Raw genomic sequence first — 20,536 nt, forward strand, 5'->3', positions numbered from 1 at the left:
TTTCACTGTTTTCTTTAATGCCATAATTAGTTTGCTTACCACTTTTGATATTCATACTAAAATGTACTGTTACTTAGCACAATAACCATTATATTGTACAGTTGTACAATCATAAGCCAATGACCGTTAATCAACCATATACACAGATGGCATTTGCGTTCTACTATTCTGCCATTATTTTCTGGGGAGGGGAGGGAGAGAACAAGCATTATATTTAGGATTGCAAAAGTGTATCAAATTTGTGGAATACACTGTAACAAGCAGATTTTTTTAACAAGCATGTTTTTAAGTAATTTAAGTTAAATAGCAAATAAAGAAGCTCTTGTAGTTTATCTGAAAATAAAAAGTTATATATAATACAAATGAACAAGAATCACAAAATGGGATTGTTCTAGTGTTTACTCTTGTAATCATACACATATGTAAATAGAGTATAATCACAAATATCATTTATCATTTCAGGCTTAAAATGTTTTAACTTCTGAACAGAAAATCAGAGAATCTAAAATTTCACTAAATCAAGAAAACCAGTTTAATGATGAAGTTAACATTGCAAGCAGTATGAAAAATTCAACTACAGGTTGCACCTCCCTAAACTGGTACTCTCTCATTCAGCAACAGCCATGGTCCGATAGGACCATGGATGTTGCCAAATGAGAGAGCCCCCGGGCAGTAGGGCCAGCAGCTAAGAGCCCAGTGAAAGGCGAGACTGATGGTAGCAGGGCCAGGGCCTCAGCAGAACGGCAGAAGTAGTGGGGCAGGACAGTCTGGCAGTGGGATTGTGCTGTGGCAGCCCGAGTGGGGCTGCATGCTGGCCCAGCACGGGGGACAGAGCCGTGGCAGCCTGGCCGGGCAATGGCAGCCTAGCAAAGGAGGCCCGTCTGGGACCGTGACAGGTCGGCAGCCCAATCGGGACCATATACCAGCCAGCAGTGGGACTGGTGCCACAGCAGCAGAGACAGGGCCAGGTTTGCCGTGCGAGCAGTGGGGCTGGAGAAGCAGTTATGGCAGCGGGGCTGGGGCAGCCATGTCACCCAGCCGGCAGCAAGGCCGAAGGAGCTGGTGGTGGGGAGGGGTGGCAGGCTGGTGGCAAGAGACTTCCCTGGTCTGGAAAATTCCCTCATCTGGGACCGCTCAGGTCCCAAGGGTGCTGGCCCAGTGAGATCCAACCTGTATAAATATGACAAAATTTAAAATAAATCCATGATTAAAACTGAATGGACACTAAAATGTAACTTTTTATACAAATTAAAGCTTACATGGAAGTAGAATTACTAACAGGATATTCAAAGTTTTGTGAATACACCAAATCGGTGAACTATGTCTAATCCATTATGCCATGTGCTTGTATAGTTTTAAATTATTTTGTTAAAGTCCTAAATGTGGACATGTAAAGTCAAAGCTTCTATCCTGCATGACAACATGAAAAAACACTGGGGAAAAATCAAAATAAAATGTATTCAGACTTTTAAGTACTAGAATAATTTTGAGGACTAATTAAATAAAAAAACAGGCAATCCAGTTATTTGTATCTGAAATGAATTAAATCATGAGTTGCATAAAGCATAAAATATATGGTACTATTGAAAAAAATTCAAGTGACAGTGACGATCTGGAATTTTATCCACCTTCCTTTTCCCCCTGCCACTGAATTTAATGTCAGAGGGATTCCCCTTCCCACACTGATACAAAATTAACTGTGCATTGAGATTTTTCTTATGTCATTGCTATACTGTATTGTATTTCCCTACTTTCTATTAATTTAGGATGGGTACCACACCACTTATACAAGAAGGGGGAACTGATAGGGAAGGAAGCCTGATCAGTGAAACATTCAGAAGCATCCCTTTCCCTGGAGTAAAAAAAGACCAAGCCTTGTTTTGGTTCTTCTCAGAGAAGAGGGAAAAGTTTAATGACACTGAACCCTGCCCTTCTTTGTGAACTTTTCAAGCAAGACATTTGAAATCTCTATGGGTATGTGTATGCTGCCACCCTAGTTTGAATGAGGGTGGCTAATGTAGGCATTCAAATTTGCAAATGAAGCCCAGGATTTAAATATCCCCGGTTTCATTTGCTTGTTCCCGGGCGCCGCCATTTTTAAATGCCCCGTAGTTCAAACTACCTGACCAAGGCTACACGCGGCATGGACTAGGTAGTTTGAATTAAAGCTCTTAATTCGAACTACCGTTATTCCTCCTGCAAGGAGGTTTAACGGTAGTTCGAATTAGGAGGTTTAATTCCAACTACCTAGTCCATGCCACGAGTAGCCGCGTGCAGGTAGTTCAAACTATGGGGCATTTAAAAATGGCGGCGCCCAGGAACATGCAAATGAAGCCCGGGATATTTAAATCCTGGGCTTCATTTGCAAATTCGAATGCCTACATTAGCCACCCTCATTCAAACTAGGGTGGCAGTGTAGACATACCCTATTAGTCATAATCCTGAGTTAAGTAACTGCATTAAGATCTGTGCTTAAAATTATCTGACAAAAGTGGAGAGGTCTATAATCATCTCTACATCTGCTTGTGCCCTGACCAAATTAATTCTGCTCTACAATTCCCAAATCAATTCTGCCCCCTCAATATAGCCTCTTCCAGGCCCCATCTTAATTGTACCCCCATTTAATTCAGTCCTCCCCACTCCTGCCTCATCCAGCTTTACCTCTGCTCCTCCCTGCAGCTCCTGGAATTCTTCAGCCACCTTTTCCAGACCAGAGTGTGGGCAGCCGGCTCACCTATCTCCTTCCCAGGCCAAGTGTTGTTGGGAGAAAACAGGGAAAGCAAAAGGAAGAAGCACAGAAGCTGTCCTATTGCTCACAAATGAGCAAAAGGAGGCGAGGGCAGTCTCCTTGAGCAGCTGATCTTTTCCTGCTGTCCTCTCATGAAAATAGTGTGGGTGCCTTAAAGAAGAGGGGAGAGCTTGACTTGCTTCCTGGAGCAGCTCTGATTGGCTTCTCTTTCCTATTGGGCAGGTAAGTGGACAAACCAGCTAATCAGAAGGTGTTTTCCTCAAAAGGTACTAAAATGTGCCTCCCATCCTTCAGGAACTTGACTTGCTGATTAGCACTTTTATTTCCTGAGTCTGAAGCCCACTGTCACCAGGCACATTATAAGCACTGGTTACAATGTGTTGTGCAGTGATTGCATTTATTAAACTTGGTTAGTCATGAATTTGGAGATCAGTATTTAGTACACAACATATAAAATATAAGGCATAATTATTTTTCTTACCACAATCTGCACAGGAGATTCAGTGGATTAAATCCAGCCAACAACAGATATGGTAGCCACTCCTTGTACTGTTCCTGTGCTTTAACGGCATATTTTGTAAACTCTAGTGAGTGTTCCCCAGAAGGCATTGGGCAGCCCACTTTCAAGAAGTGTCGAAACCAAGAAAACTTTTTGTGGTGCAGGCAGTATCCTAAATTAATCCCAAGTAGGTGGATCCCATACTTCAGAAGAATAGGAATTAAACCATAAAAGCTGCAAGATCACACAGAAAACAAGGTATCTGGTTAACGTATTACTGAAAATACTCTGATAAAGTTATTATACAATCAGACAAGAGAACCTTTTGTAACAAACCATTTTAGACTACTGTGACTGTGATTATTTCCAGAAAGCATCACATTAAACACGACTCAAGTAAATTGTATTTCTCAAAAGAGATCAGTATTACACTTTAAAACTTTTGAATTTTGAATCTGAAAAAATAAACAAATCTTGAATTAAATTACGTGAACAGGAATGTTTCATTTAAGTAACGTTTGGGAAAGATGCTGGATCAGGATAACACTAGAAAATGAAGCCTTCTGATTATCCCAAGGGCAGCTGAAATCAAAACTGTACCTGCTGCTGTCTTCTCATACTTAGAATCTTGCAAGCAAGAGTGTTACCTGTTTCTGTAACTAATATTCTTCAAGATGAGTTGCTCATGTCCATTCATTGTAGCTATGTGCGTTCGCCACATACATTGATGCCAGGAGATTTTCCCTTACCAGCACCCGTAAGGGAGCTGGCTCAGGTGTACCCTGGAGTGACACACACGTGCCCTGCCATATAAGGCATCATCGGTCCTGTCACGTTACCGAATTTGACGGAAGCAGCCAGATCACTGCTGCACCCATAGGTGGGGGTGTTGGCCCCAAAAAATGGTATAAAAGGGGGCCATGTGGTGTGTTAGAAGCTTACTGTCTGCTAATCCTATGTATGCTAGTCATGTGATTGTATAATGTCGTGTGTGTAGTTAGGAATCTGTAATCTGTGTGGATACTGAATATTTCTCTGCATGTGGTTGAGCATTGGGCAGAGCCCAGCCTATGGACATGCTAATTAGCGAGGCAATGTGGGACAATGGCACTCAATGGGCCAAGGACACACCTAAAGAATGAGGGCTGACACCTGAGGGCTGCCAGCAGGGAACACAGGGATAGGCCGCTGGCCAGGTGACCTGCTGTAGCCAAGAAGAGACCAGGAATGAGGGATAAATAGGCCATGTGGTCGACTCCATCTTAGTCCTCAGCTCAGCACTTCATTCCAGAGGCAGCAGTGCAGGGATCGAAGAGCCAGGAAGAACTGTGGATCCATCCTGATCCTAGGATGCGCAACAAGGACTTTTAAGCCAGCAGCTGTAACATCTCTGCTAGAGCCTGCACTGAGAACTGGGAGATTTGATGCATGTAATGTACTATCCTTTAACAACCTTGCTCTCATGCTTTTCTTTCTTGTGGTAATAAACCTTTAGATGCTAGATGCTAAAGGATTGGCTCAGCGTGATTTGTGGGTAAGGTCCAGAGAGTAAATTGACCAGGGATCTGTGGCTGGTTTCTAGGAACCGGACAGAACTTGTTCGGGGTAGGTTGATTGGGTGCTAAGACCCCCACCTGTGTATGAGGCCCGGGGCCATCTGGGGCATGGATATTGCTGGGGTGTCGGAGGGGTTTTGCTCGTGAGGCTTCAGGCAGGCAGTTGAAGCACTCTGTGGGACTGGTTTGTGGCCTGTTTGAAGAGGTCACCAGTCTGGGGACTGTAAGGAGCCCCGAAGTTGAGCAATTCACCCTGAGCGGATGCCCTCAGCTGTGCCCAGACACGGCCCAGTCTCTCACAGGTCCCCTCCACCCTCAATTCTTTCTTGCCAAACAACTCCGACAGTGGGGAAAGAGGGCGGGAAGTTCAATGGACACGAGCAACACATCTCGAACAGCACTAGTTACGGAAACAGATGAGTGTCTTTTCCTCTTTGAGTGATTACTGGTGTCCATTCAGCGTAGGTTACTGCAAGCAGTATATCTGGAGGTGGGAAGAGTTCCCTGGCATGCTGGGTGCAACACAGCTCTTCTGAAAGCAGCATCCTCTTGGGCTTGTTGCAGCAGGGCATAGTGAGTAGCAATGGTGTGCACAGATGACCACATTGCAGCCTTACAAATGTCCAGGATAGGAACAACAACTGAGGAGGCTTGCACTCTGGGGGAGTCATCCCTGACCAGTGGGAGTGGCTGAGCACCCACTAGCTGATAGCATGTCTGAATGCAGGAGGTTATCCAATTAGAAGATCTGTTGCATGGATACCAGGAACCCCTTCATCTGCTTCGCATCGGTAAGAAAGAGTTGGGGTGATTTGCAGGACCGCTCTCCGCAGTGGTCAAGTAAGTCTTAAGGGAGAATCCCTGGAAGAAAATATCCTGGTCTGTATGAAAAGCAGAGAGCACTTTAGGTAGGAAGGCAGGGTGTGGTCACAGCTGTACCTTATTCTTATACAAGGCTGTATGGATGCTCCACAGTCAAGGCTCACAACATGGAGATACTTCTATCTGTTGCAATTGCCACAAGAAAGGCCACCGTCCAGGAGAGGTGAAGAAGGGTGCATGTAGCCATCAGTTGGAAGGGTGGAGCGGTAAGCTTGGAGAGGACCAGATTAAGGCTGCACCTGTGGGAACAGCCACTCAAGGCCTCTGAGAAGTCTTGCCATCAAGTTGTGGGAAAACACGGACTGGCCTTGGAATAGTGGATGAACAGCCGAGATCACTGCCAAGTGGACTTGAAGGAGGAAGGCTTGGCACTACCACCCATCTAAGTAGAGAAGATAATCAAGGACGCTCTGGACTGTCATGGTGATCTTGGCCACCCAGTCATGGAGGGGTAAGGTCACCCTGGTCAGGACTGACTGTCCCAACACCCTGAAGAGGGTTGTCATGATTATGAGGGTTAGCCAGCAGCCTGGGAATTAAGGGGTTAACTACACCTAGCCAGGTGGAGTGACCAGTAGGAATGTAGGTGGGACTTTCAACCTGGGACAAAGGAATTTGGGTTTTTTCTTTTCTCCCTTTTGTGTCTCTGGGGGAGCTCTCTGCAGCTACAGAGAGGGACAAGCATGTCTCTCTCTCTCTCTCCAAGATACCATTCTTCATTTTCTGTAAATAGGGTAAAGTTTAGGTAGTTTCGTTAGGTTTTATTGTTTTAAGGATTGGGTATGGGATCTGAGATCTGGCACTGCTTAAAAGATGTTTTGGCTTTTCTTTGTAACTAAGTTCTAGGCCCATGGAGTTTCTCCGTGAGTATATTTTGTTACCTCCCTATCTAGTCATTATGTTTGCAACAGGAATATTGTTGTAATAATAAAAGTTCTTTCTTTTCTTTTTATTAACCTGGCAGTGGTTAATTGTGTGCCTTGATTTTTATCTTAGGGGTGAGATTTCCCAAATGATCTTCCCCCTGATTTCTTTATCAACATTTGGGTGGTGGCAGCAGAAGTTTTGTTCCCAAGTTCTAGGTTTTTAAGATTTTGGGGGAAGTTTTATACCAAAGCCTGGTAGATAAGGCTGGGTCGGAGCAAACGTATGCATGCCCCATCACCAGGACAAAGTATTTTCTTTTCACCCTTTTGCCAGAAGGTCATGGTGATCTTGGCCACCCAGTCATGGAGGGGTAAGGTCACCCTGGTCAGGACTGACTGTCCCAACACCCTGAAGAGGGTATCCTCTGACTTTTCAAGTTCCTCCACTTGGAAATTTAAGTTGGTGGTCGACTGCTTGTAGAAGTTCAGGTGGCATCAGGAGGTACCACTGGAGGAAGTCCCATGATGGCCTCATCTGGAGAAGAGGAGGTAACGTCTTGCACTGGACAGGGAGGGGCCGGAGTCTGTGTCTCAACCCCCCTGCTCTTCTTGTTGGGTGGGAGCCTAGGTAGCCTCAGGTGCCAGGAGACGTTTAATGGAAGAGGAGATGGCTGATCGTGCCCTTGGTATACCAGCTGACAAGTGCCATACCTGGAACGGTGCAGAAAACACCCACAGGTGCCAGGGGTACCATTGAGGTGGCCTGGCCTGCGGCCACTGCCTAACTGGAATCCTGTCTGCAGTACTGGAGATATCAGATGAGGTGACTGTGCCAGGGGTGCCAAAGTTTGGTCCAAAGCCAGGCTGACAGAGCATTTGGTGTGAGGGGACAAAAATGAGGGCTGGTATCAGTGAGGTACCACATATTGATCACTGATGCTGACACCCGGGATGCAGAGGAACACCAGGAATGGTCCTCCAGCAAGCATGGTCTACAGGATCTGTGGTCTGGGCAAGGCTGGTCAACCGTCTTGTAACGGGCTTGGGGCATGATTGCAGGACTGATGCTGATGAGCCAAAACACAGTGCTGTGAAGTAGAATGGGATCTGCGCTTCTTGTGGACATGCTGTGGGGAGCTGAAAGCTGTGGAGAGGTGTAATGCCACATCGGAGGCCTGGCCCTCGAACACTCAGACTGTGTAGAATACCAGTCCAAAGCACGCCATTTACAATGGGGGGTGTGCTTCAGGATCTGCGCCAAACTCCTGAGGAGTCCTGCCTGTTGTCTTCAGTGGTCTTGGGCCCTATCGGGGAACCAGGCTCAGCTGCAGGCTCTGTTGTTTTCGCCACAAAGAGATGAAGCCATCAACGTCCCACTGGTGACTGTCCCACAGGAGACCAGGGAAGTGCCTAGTAAAATACACACCTTGGACTTCAAAAAAGCAGATTTTGACTCCCTCAGAGATCTGATGGGTAGAATCCCCTGGGATGCTAACATGAAGGGAAAAGGAGTCCAGGACAGCTGGCAGTATTAAAGAAGCCTTTTTGAAGGCACTGAAAGAAACCATCCCGATGCGTAGCAAGAGAGGCAAACATGGTAGGAGACCAGATTGGCGTACAGGGGAAATCCTTGGTGAACTTAAGTACAAAAAGGAAGCTTACAAAAAATGGAACCTTGGGCAAATGACCAGGGAGGGGTTTAAATGCCGGGGGGGGGGGTTATCAGGAAGACGAAAGCGCAAATGGAATTGCGACTGGCTAAGGATGTGAAGGATAACAAGAAAGGTTTCTACAGGCATGTTAACAAGAAGAAGGTGATCAGAGAGAGCGTGCAGCCTACTGGATGAAGGAGGTAACCTAGTGACAGATGATGTGGGGAAAGCTGAAGTGCTCAATGCTTTCTTTGCCTCTGTATTCACAGACAAGATGGACTCCCGGACTAATGCGCTAAGTGACGCAAGATGGGATGAAGATGGACAGCCCTTGGTGGGTAAAGAACAGGTTAGGAACGATTTAGAAAAGCTAAACGTATACACATCCATGGGTCCAGACTTAATGCAACTGAGGTTACTGAGGAAGTTGGCAAATGTCATTGAGGAGCCTTTGGCCATTATCTTTGAAAAGTTGTGGAGGTCGGGAGAAATCCCGGATGATTGGAAAAAGGCAAATGTACTGCCCATCTTCAAAAAAGGGAAGGACGATCCAGGGAACTATAGGCCGGTCAGTCTTACCTCGGTTCCTGGAAAAATCATGGAAGGGATCCTTAAGGAATCCATTTTGAGGCACTTGGAAGAGAGGAAAGTGATTGGGAATAGTCAGCATGGATTCACAAAGGGAAAGTCATGCCTGACCAATCTGATTAGCTTCTATGATGAGCTACTGTAACTGGCTCTGTGGACGAGGGAAAGTCAGTGGATGTGATATACCTTGACTTTAGCAAGGGTTTTGATACGGTCTCCCACAATATTCTTGCCAGCAAGTTAAGGAAATATGGATTGGAGAAATGGACAGTAAGATGGATAGAAAGATGGCTAGAAGGCCAGGCCCAGCGGGTAGTGATCAACGGCTCAATGTCAGGATGGCAGTTGGTTTCTAGTGGAGTGCCCCAAATTTTGGTTCTAAGACCGGTTTTGTTCAATATCTTTATTAATGACCTGTATGAGGGGATGGATTGCACCCTCAGCAAGTTTGCAGATGACATTAAGCTAGGGGGAGAGGTAGATATGCTTGAGGTCAGAGATAGGGTCCAGAGTGACTTAGACAAATTGGAGGATTGGGCCACAAGAAATCTGATGAGGTTTATCAAGGACAAGTGTAGAGTCCTGCACTTGGGACGGAAGAATCCCAAGCATTGTTACAGTCTGAGGACCAACCAGCTAAGTAGTAGTTCTGCAGAAAAGAACCTGGGGATTACAGTGGATGAGAAGCTGGATATGCGTCAACAGTTTGCCCTTGTAGCCAAGAAGGCTAATGACATATTAGGTTGCATTAAGAGGAGCATTGCCAGCAGATCCAGAGATGTCATTATTCCCCTTTATTAGGCTCTGGTGAGGCGACATCTGGAACATTGTGTCCAGTTCTGGGCCCCCCACTACAAAAAGGATATGGACGCATTGGAGAGGGTCCAGCGGAGGGCAACCAAAATGATTAGGGGGTCGGAGCATATGACCTATGAGAAGAGACTGAAGGAGTTGAGTCTGTTTAGTCTGCAGAAGCGAAGAGTGAGGGGGGATTTGATAGCAGCCTTCAACTTCCTGAAGGGAGGTTCCAAAGAGGATGAAGAAAGGTTGTTCTCAGTAGTGACAGATGGCAGAACAAGGAGCAATGGTCTCAAGTTGTGGTGGGAGAGGTCCAGGTTGGATATTAGGAAAAGCTATTTCACTAGGAGGGTAGTGAAGCACTGGAATGGATTGCCTAGGTAAGTAGTGGAGTCTCCATCCCTAGAGGTGTTTAAATCTCAGCTTGACAAAGCCCTGGCCAGGTTGATTTAGTTGGGATTGGTACTGCCTAGGGCAGGGGGCTGGACTTGATGACCTTCTGAGGTCTCTTCCAGCTCTATGGTTCTATGGCTTTCCCTTGTGGTGTGATCCCACAACTACCATGGTGAATAGCACTAGCATGAACAAGATGTCCAAGCCATCTGCAAGGCCTCTGGCATTGATAGCATCTGGGACTATTCGACCCCACTCTGAAATTGGGCCAGGAAGTGAGACAGAAACCCATGCTTGGAAGAGACCTGAGGCATCTGCTGAGCAACAGCAGGAGAGTCCACTAGCGTCAACGTTGGGGGGGGGGGTCTGTCCTCCTTTGGCCCAGGAGACTTGCTTTTGCCTTGCCTAGGCTTGTGGGGAGCCAGTGAGTAATGCCGTGCTGGTGCTTGGTGCCAAATCCAAATGCTCACACACAGAAGCTAAGGCAGACGCCATCAGAAGAACCTTAAGATTAATGTCCCTCTTCTTGGTGCAAAGCTTGAAGGACTTCCAAATGTGGCCCTTATCACTTCTGTGAGCTTCTCCTAAGCACCACCAACAGTCACAGTGGGGGTCACTCACTGGCATGGGCCAATTACAGATGTGATATGACTTGAAGTCTGGGGAATGGTGCATGCCCGGGCCCAAAGCCAAGTCCCTATGGAAGAGATCTACACTAATTAACTATTTAGAACAGTAAACTAACAATAGAAACAATTTACAGGGAATAAGAAATGGGCAACAACTCATGCTGAGAAAAGCAGGTTCCAAGCAGCAAGGAACAACTGAGGGTAGAGGGGGCCAAAGGTGCACTATACAGAGAAACGTGTGTGCCCACTCCAAGGGGTGCCTTAGCCCGCTTCCCTATGGTACTGCTAAGGGAAAATCTTGCAGCACCAGTGCATATGATGAGCACATACACCTACACTGAATGGACATGAGCAATCACTGGAAGAAGAACTGCGATATCTTTCTGCTTTACAGCCTATAATTGTGGGTATCAGAGGATCATGTTTGTGGACTGTGGATGGATGTGGATCCAAATTTTATATTTAAAACCCAGCAAATCTGTTTGCGGATATGATGCAGATACAAATTTTGTATCCAAGCAGGGCTCAACTCATGTGGTCCTGCCAGTGTGCTTCATAACAGCTTTGTATACATCACTTAGGTCAGGCAAGGTTGTTCTATCGATCTCTGAACTCTCTATTGAGACTAACAATTAATAGGAGTTTATTGGTGTCTCTTTACAGCATCAAACAGCTACTGAACTGAGACTACCAATCCATTTCACATTTTTCATATATTCAGCCACCACTTGTTAATTCACATTTAAACAGGCAACCTAGAAGTAATGCCTCCATTTAAATACTAGTCCTATTATTCAGTCTTCCATGTGTCTGTTACAAGAAGACAGGATATGCTCATCATTGCACTTTATATATATATATATATATATATATATATATATATATATATATATATATATATATATATATATATATATATATTTGATAAACCATGTACATAACATTTTGATCAAAATGCTCCCCATTTCTGAGAATCCTGGAAATGTCCTGTAATTGACAGAATCATAGACATGTAATGCTGGAAGGGACTTTGAAAGGTTGTCTACTCCAGTGGTTCCCAACCTTTTTTATATTGCGGATCAGCAAACCCAGTCACAAACTTTTTGGTGGACCAACAACATTTTACTTGTGTATTCATTATGCAAAGACAGGCAGTCCCCGGGTTATGTACAAGATAGGGACTGTAGGTTTGTTCTTAAGTTGAATCTGTATGTAAGTCGGAACTGGCGTCCAGATTCAGCCGCTGCTCAAACTGATCAGTTTCAACAGCGGCTGAATCTGGACGCCAGTTCTGACTTACATACAGATTCAACTTAAGAACCCCAGGCATCCCCAAGTCAGCTGCTGCTGAAACTGATAACTCGGGGACTGCCTGTAGTGAATATGCAAATACACAAATAAAATGTTGTCTGTCTGCCTAGCCCCAACCCAGACCATTGCTCCCCAGTGCCTAACTCCCTTTAACCCCCCCACCTGATGCCCAATGCCCTATGACCCTTGAACCTCTGACCCCTACAGCCTATGCCAACACCCTCTTGCCTGATGACCCCTCTGTGCCCTCATCCATCACCCCTTTGCACTCGCCAAAGCAAGGCTGCTCCCTCTACAGAGCATAACTGTTACTGCCATACAGGCAGCAGAAGCAGCCAGTAGTGGCAAGCCCCCTCCATCCGCAAGCGCATCTCACACCCCCCTGGGTAGATGTGGGGGGTGGGCGGAGCGCAGAGCCCTGGCCACCATCTTATCTGGGTGGGAGGCTAAAAAGGGAGGGAGGGGCCTTCCGCTCTTCCTCCTCCTGCTCGACACCTCAGCCCTAGAGCCACTGTCAGGCAAAATCAGCAATCACAGCTGCTGGAGCTGAGCTGCCACGAACAGCTGGCTTCAACTCTGGCAGTCACCACGGCCCGGCAGCCAGCAGTTCGTGGACTGGACTGGTCCACAGACTGGCAGCTGGGAACCACTGGTCTAGTTCAATCCTTGCTCCAACACAGGATTAAGTAGACCTAGGCCATAGTTCACTGGTATCTGTCCACTCTGTTTTTAAAAACCTGCAATGACAGGGATCTACAACCTCTTTCGGTACCCTGTTCCAATGATTAACTCTCCTTATAGTTGGACAGTTTTTCTTAGCATCTAATGTGAATCTTCTGTGCTGCAAACTAGGGTGATTACTTCTCCTACACACAGTTAACATGGAAATCAACTGATCACTGTTCTCTTTTACATATTTGAGAACTGCTTTCGGCCTCCCAGACTTCTCTTCTCTAAACATGCCCAATTCTTTCAACCTTTTCTCAGAAGTCATGTTTTCTAAGCCTTTTTTTAATCACTTCTATTGTTCTCCCCCCTAGAATCTCTCCAGGTTAAAATGGACACAATACTTCAGCTGATTAACAGCTGATTCACCAGGCTAATTAAACTAGAAAAATTCTCCCACGTTTTACATACAACACCCCTCCCTTTTAATACATCCCAGAATGACATTTGCTGTTTTTACTACAGTTTCACACTGCTGAATCATATTCAATTTGTGATATGTTATAATAACCCCCACAGTGCTTCTACATAGCCAAATATTTCCTAGTTTGTATTTGTGCATTTTATTGTTTTCTTCCTAAGTGCAGTACTTTGCCTTTGTCTTTATTGAACTTCATCTTGCTAATCTGAGACCAATTTTCCAATTTAACAAAATCACTCTGAATTATAATATTCTCCTCCAAAGTGCTAGAAATTGCTCCCAGCTTGATGATAGCCTTATATTTTATACATATACTTTTCATTACATTTCCTATGTCATTAATATACATTTTGAATACCAGATCCAAAACAGACCCCTGTGGAATCCCACTTGATATGACCTCCCAGTTTGACAATGAGCCATTAATAATTATTCTGAGTATGTTTCTTCGGCCAGTTGTATTCTCTTACAGTAATTCCATCTAGATCATACTGCCCTAATTTGCTAACGAAATCTCATACATGTTGGTATCAACTCTTATTGAAGTCTAGATAACTAAGCCACCATTCCCTAAGCCAGCTACCCTGTCAAAGAGAGAAATTAAATTAGTTTGGCATGATTTATTCTTCACAAATCCTTGCTAGCTATTACTCTTTATCCTTCAGTTTTTAACAAATTGATAATTAGCTTTTTCTAGTGTCTTTCTGGGTTTTGAAGTTAGAGTAATAGTATCAGTTAGTTAGCCAATCAACATTTTGTCCTTAAGGTTTATGTTTAGCATGATTTGTATGAGATATTAGGTTAGTCCCCTCCTCCATTACAGATAGTTAAAAAAAGATCTTGCTTTTAATTTTTAAATCTGCTGTCCAGATAAGTTTTGTGGTATTCAATAAAGGAGACAATTGTGTTAGAATGCTGAAGTGCTGTAACTCAAGAGCTCATAACTAAGATCCATTTCTTTCTATAATGAATTTTAATCAAGATTTTGCAGACTAAAAGACCTGTGCATATATTCACAAGGTCACCTAACCCACATAGTCTATTCCTCTTATATAGCAATTTAGATTCCTTTGATTCATTTAAAAAATAAAAAGATAATGTCAAAATTGTTAGCTTTTCTTTGCCCTCGTTGAAATTATCAGCGAGATGTATTTTAAAATGGATGCTGATTAATCTTTATTAATGATATTATGATAATGAATGCTATTATGACCAATAATTTGTGGTGGTTGAACATATGGCTTTTAGTTAACAATGTGATTATAGGATGTTGCTTCTATGAGGCAATTTGGTGCCTGTCTCATTTGTAGTAACATTGACTACCATTAGCAAGGCTGATCCTTTTCCTAAAAACTGATATATTAAACACTAAACATAGGACAGAAAGTGAAATGATACTCATGGATTTTTTAAAGTCATGGTCTAAGAGGTATGCAGTGAAATTCAATACAATAAACCTTAGGCATTGCTTCACTGCAAGCCTTATACATAATTTATATGAGACATGGCAGAGCACATTCTGGCTATTTTCCAGATGTATGATTTCACATGCCCAGCTCAGGATCTGCACGAGTTCCTGCCTCAAGCAATTCAAAATCATTTGCAGCCTGACCAGAGAAGCATTAGCTGTAATAGGCACAGTCATAGGGACATGCTTTCACTGTTTAAAAAAAAATTATGTTCTTGCTGATTTCCTCCCTTTAAATATGCCCTTCCAGCTGAAACAGAATAAATTCAAGCCAAATGTTGCCGCAGCATTTTCACTTCAGGAAAAATCACCAAACTGGCACATGAGAGATTCTTGTGAAAACAATTTGCGATATGTTTAGAGAGGTTTTTTAAAGAGTTAACTCTCCTATTGAAGAGCATACGTAATAGGGATGTAATAGTGTAAACAGTTAACCAATGAGCCTAGGCTTATTGGTTAACCTTCATGGTTACATGCAGCCGCTCCTCCCCCCACCCCACTCTATCCCCTTCCCTCGCATGTAAACATGTACCCACTGAAAATTTCAGCAGATACACGTTTATCAAAATAAACACATTTTAACATTCCTAATATGTAACACTCAATATTAATGATGAGAGAAACGTATACACATTACAATTTTCACATATACAGTGCACAAACTATATTCTTAATGTGTCATGAAAATCTTAATATCTGAGCATAATGTAGCCAAAACCAAATTTGTACAGGATGTACACGCCAATATCAACATCGAAATGGCAGGGATAACAAATTCCAACATTACTGAAAGCTTCTGCATAAAACAATTTGCCAGTTCCTTATCTATCAAAGGCTACAACCACTCAAGGACCAACATGCTAAAAAATAAGAGAACTTTCTAGGAAATTACCAAATTACCTCTTACTACGAGGCAACAAATGTGTCTTCTGTAGTCTGGATAAGGCTAACTTGATACTAGGAATCAGGAAATGATCATAGATAGACATATGCTTTATATGCTAGTAATTAGGAAGTGAATAACCTCCTGTTAGTGAACCGCTGTACAAATAATTTGATTACATTTGATTGTGTGTTGCTTTAATACCTGGTACATCATACCAAAGGCAAAACAGATCTATGGTAACTTTAAAATCAGCACTCAAGAAAGCATCATCCCTTAGCAAATGACACAGCAGTAAATTACTAAGAAGAGCAAATTCCAAATCATCCGAGGGACTGGCATAGGAGATACGTCTACACAGCAGTATTATTTCTGAATAACATAGTCCACGTCTACACTATGCCAGGTTATTTCGACATAATGTCAAAATAACGTTAAGGTTGAGGACTTCTATTCCAACTCCTGTAATCCTCATTTTACGAGGAGTAAGGGAAGAGTGCTTTCTTTCAGATTTCCTGCCGTGTAGACAGTGCCAAAAGCCAAAATAAGCTTTCCACTTAAGCTATGCGATTGACTGTTTGTTACCCTTCAAAGCTGAAAGTGCTGTGAGGAGCACGGAGCCAGCGGGGGGACAGCCTTGCTGGCCCCATGCTCCCCATGGCATTACAAAGCAGCAGTGCCGCATGGAGTCCAGGGTCAGCTGGGGACTCCCCCGTTCACCCCGGGCTCGATGCGGCACCGCTGCTTTGAAACATCACAGAGAGCCCGCTGTCAGGCTGCACACAGTGTTTCAAAATGGCAGAACCATGTGGCGCCCAGGGTCTGGCCCCAGGCTCCACGCGGCTCTGCCACTTTGAAGTACCCCCATCTCTCCCCCCCCCTCCCCCCGCCCTTGCTGCCTCTTTCTGACAGAGGCAGCAAGAGGCGGGGGAGCGACTAGTTAACTAGTCTGTTGACTATCCGATAAGCATTTGTTTATCGGCTAGTTGACTAATCATTCATATCCCTAGAGGAAACATTGATGAGAAGAAAGACAAGTAAGAGAAAACCAGAGGAAAGAAGGAAGCAAAATAAGAGACAAAGAGGGATGAAAGGAAAGGTAGAGAGAAAAAAATCTCAAAGGGCATCATCATCACTCTAGTTACATACCAGGTAGAGGAGCAAAGAGGTATAAATGTCTCTTACTCTCCTGTATGATCTATCTGTAAAGCCATAGCAGCAAGAATGGGCAGAGAGTGAGAGAACTTTGGACTCCATCTGGCCAATGGTCAGTAACCTGTGACATTTATAGGGTTGTCATAAATTACGTCCCACTGAGAGCAAGTGGAAAATGGGAGATCGGCTTGGGACTCAGAGTCACAATTTGGTAGCACAACTGTGTTACTCCGGATTTGTGGCAAAGCTACTGTATAACCCTAACTGAAAAACAAAATAAAGGAAATATAAATGGAAAGGAATGGCTTAAAAAGGACAAACAAAAAACCATTCTTAGGGGAAAGCTAAAGCAAGGAAGGAAAGAGATTATGACACATGAAACACACTTTCTTCATAGAACACCAATCATATTGAACAGGTTTTAATTTTCCTCAACTACTAACCACACGCGATTGATTTCACAGGAGACATTCTTCAAATTTACTATATGGAATTAGAAGGGTTTTTATAATTCAGACAGGCTCCCTCAGAAGATTCTGTATGTGCTCAGAGAATTCCAAGTAATGAATATGATCAAGTTAGGGTGGAGTAATTTAAATAAAGCCAATTTAAATCCATAGTATTTTTTTAATTAAGTGATCTAAATCATGTTTATAACTAGGTGGAGATTATGTAAAAGCTATTTTGAAGATTTATACTATTACAATTTTAGATTACAATTTATAAAGGAACTCATTGTGTATTCCCAACTTCTGAAAAATGCCAATAAGGGTATGGGATCTTACTTGAATTTTACAAAACTGCTCCAGATGAACAAAACTTGAAATTCAGGTTCTAATCCTGCAAACACTTCAACCAATACATAACTTTACTCATATGAACAGCACCATGACTTCAATGGGACTACTCATCTGCTTACAGTTATGCATGTATATATCGCCACAGGCTAACATTCCTTGAGAAGCTTCAGAGGGGTAGCCGAATCTGCAAAAACAACAAGTCATCCTGTGGCACCTTAAAGACTAACAGATTTATTTGGGCATAAGCTTTCATGGTGCATCTGCCAAAGTGGTTTTTACCCATAAAAGCTTATGCCCAAATAAATTTGTTAGTCTTTTAGGTTCCACAGGACTCCCCATTGTTATTGCTTGAGAAAACAATTAAAAGCTATTTAAATGTGTGATACATTTATAATAACTTAATTTTTATACACACGTCTAATATTTTCAAACACAGGATTCTAAAAATAAGAAACCTCGACCAATATTTATTCCTGGGTGAATTTTGCACCATTGTGTGTACATGCATAATTCATGTACCATACATAATTTTTTTCCCCCTCAAAGAAAAATTTTTTTGCTAAAAAGTTACTGCAGTTATGCGTTTTGACCACCAATGGCCACTGTGGTGCTAGAACAATTCAGCTGCTTCCAGAATCCCCCCAACTGTGATAGGGAAGAGAAGAGACGGCCATCAGGGTCAGGTCAGGAAACAAGAGATTGAGAGGGGAGAGGCACATATTTTGGGGCACGTAGGGTTACTGGGAGGGATCACAGACTGCAGCTCATAAGAACTAGTGGGGCAGCACAGACTGGCACAGTGGCTGAATGGGAGTGGAGGCTCAAGGGCACATGGAGATAGGGCAAGGGGCTGCAGGGCCACATCGGGAAAAGGAGGTTGGCTAAGTGGGAGCACAAACAGACTCTCAGACAGACATACACACACTAATACAGATATAGATATATAGATACTTTCAGTATCTAGTAAATTAAGTAAATGTGAGCAACAGCAGGGTTACATTTTATATTTTTTCTTCTGTTATATCAAATAACCATCATAACTATTTTACTATTTGTTGAACACCAACAGCATGTGTCATACACACTATACACAACAAATAGGACACAGTGATCATGATATTAAGAGATTTATAATCTAAGTATAAATTCGTTGGTAATTCACAAAAACTGTAATATACTGAAAGCTCTGCTTTCAGGGTATGGGACAGTCTTGTACCAGGAATCCTGAGATAGAGGTTTGAGGTGCATTTGTTAAATTATTTTATGTTACTTTGTTTTTACATTCAAGACTGGCATACAGAGAAAGTAAAACAGTATTTTCCAAGAATGCAATCATACTGAAAAGAATCAGGTTAATTAAGAATCTGTTTGATTCAATTACAGCACCGTGTCAAGTCCCCAGAAGACAGAGATGGTTGATAAGGCCTTTTGAAAGCCAGGAAACTAGACTGCAATTATGTTCTACAAGACTCCTTTTCAAAGAACAGAGCTTCCCAAAGGAGATTTTAGCAAGGTTCTTTAGCTCATGGATGTGACCCAAAACCAATGCACAATATAGGTACTTAAGATTTACTCTGTAGTCTCAAGACTTGAGAAGGAAAAAAAATCTCCATACTTTTAAAAATAAGCCTGAGATAAATAGCAATGTAGTTAAACTATTACAAATTAAAAACACTAGAGAGATACATACTTCTTTTGGAAAACCATACACATAGGTGATATGCAGCCAAAGATTAGGCACTTCTGAGCATCCGGACAGTAGCCTTCTTTAAGTAACAATTCCAAGCACTCTTCATTACCACCATAAACTGCTGAATAGACAGGACTCACTTTGTCTTTCCCTGTGTCACAGGTCCGATCAGTAACAGGTATTAGCAGTCCCAATATGCTGTAACATTTAAAACTATGTTTATTGTGGAGTCTTTTCACATATATGGAAAAGTTAGATGTTATTTTTCCTGGCTATTTTCACCATGGACATTACTGTTTAAAACAAAATCACATCCTTTTAATTAAATACATTACAAAGAATATTAATCATTTCAGTCATTTTTACATAAAAACATTTAATGTGGTTAAGCATATGGAACTATCAGTATCATTAATGTAAAACTATCTGCAAACATAAACTGAAATAATGTTTTAAACATCTTTTATGCTTTGTTATTCAAATATAGCTGGGATTGATGTATTCGTAATAACATCTCAGATTCTAATTAGTTTTTGAAAAGGATTGGTTTACACACTGCTAAGTTTGTTATCTAGACTTTTACAATGTAGCATGAGTGGGTGTTGAGACCAGGGGGATGGTTTAACAAATTATAGACAAAGGATGCCTTCTCTTTTAGAATTCAGTCCAATGGTGCTCAGTGAGGTGTCGAATTTGGTGTCATAATCTGTACTATTGACCATATTGTTCCTGACTAATTAATATCACTAAGTAAGCACTGGGTACTTTGCAGATGGAGATTATCAAAGCTGCTCTTTAGAGTGCCAATTGCCTGTTGCTTTAAAGGAAGCACTAACACAGCCTTTCTTCTAGGAGCCATGCCTTGACATTGGCAATCTTGCCAATTCATCTTCCATTTTTTAGTAAGATAGTAATTGTGATGAGACATCTTTCACACTATCTAGATTGCTCTGGCCTTCTTGTTCCTTATCAGTTTGAGCACAGAAATTTAACTGGTCATGTTGGTCGATGATCTCCTCCTGGCAATGGATGAAGATCAGGCTCCCATATGGTATTCTTACATTCTACTGATTGTGAAAACCTGTTGATTCACTGGCAAACATTGCTGGGAGAGGGCAGTTCTGCTCTTCTGTAGCTTTATTTTCTCTTGCCTAGATTGCAGCACATAATTATGAACACTTGATAGCCCTTTGTGAAGAGGAACAAGTGCAGGGTACTGCAGGATGTCACACGGACATCTCTCCTCCTCAACCAAACCAGATGTATATAGGTGTGCAGTGTTTTCAGAATACCTATGACAACCAAATGTATGTATCTTGTCTAACCCAGACAATAAGATTCAGTGCCGCAGCCAATGGTTTCTTGAGGTTGGAAAATGGATGAGAGTGACTGGCTGAAGCTGATTTCAAACAAAACTCAGATGGTGGCATGCTTGAAGCAGCAGGAGAATGAGACAAAGGCAATGTCAAC

The 20,536-nt window shown here is 42.9% G+C and overlaps 1 protein-coding gene across 1 annotated transcript in view; it reads right to left on the minus strand.

The window, feature by feature from the left end:
* ASB3 (ankyrin repeat and SOCS box containing 3) overlaps window positions 1–20,536 on the minus strand; it is a 116,442-nt gene that overhangs the window by 14,927 nt on the left and 80,979 nt on the right. Inside the window, exons 8-9 of the mRNA XM_014573102.4 lie at window positions 19,067–19,279; window positions 3,231–3,482 (exon numbers count right to left, since the gene is read on the minus strand). Coding sequence (XP_014428588.1) covers window positions 3,231–3,482; window positions 19,067–19,279 — 465 coding nt within the window. The remainder of the gene's footprint in view (window positions 1–3,230; window positions 3,483–19,066; window positions 19,280–20,536) is intronic.

Source organism: Pelodiscus sinensis, chromosome 3, assembly GCF_052426305.1.
Source record: "Pelodiscus sinensis isolate ZL-2025 chromosome 3, ASM5242630v1, whole genome shotgun sequence".
Classification (NCBI taxonomy): domain Eukaryota; kingdom Metazoa; phylum Chordata; order Testudines; family Trionychidae; genus Pelodiscus; species Pelodiscus sinensis.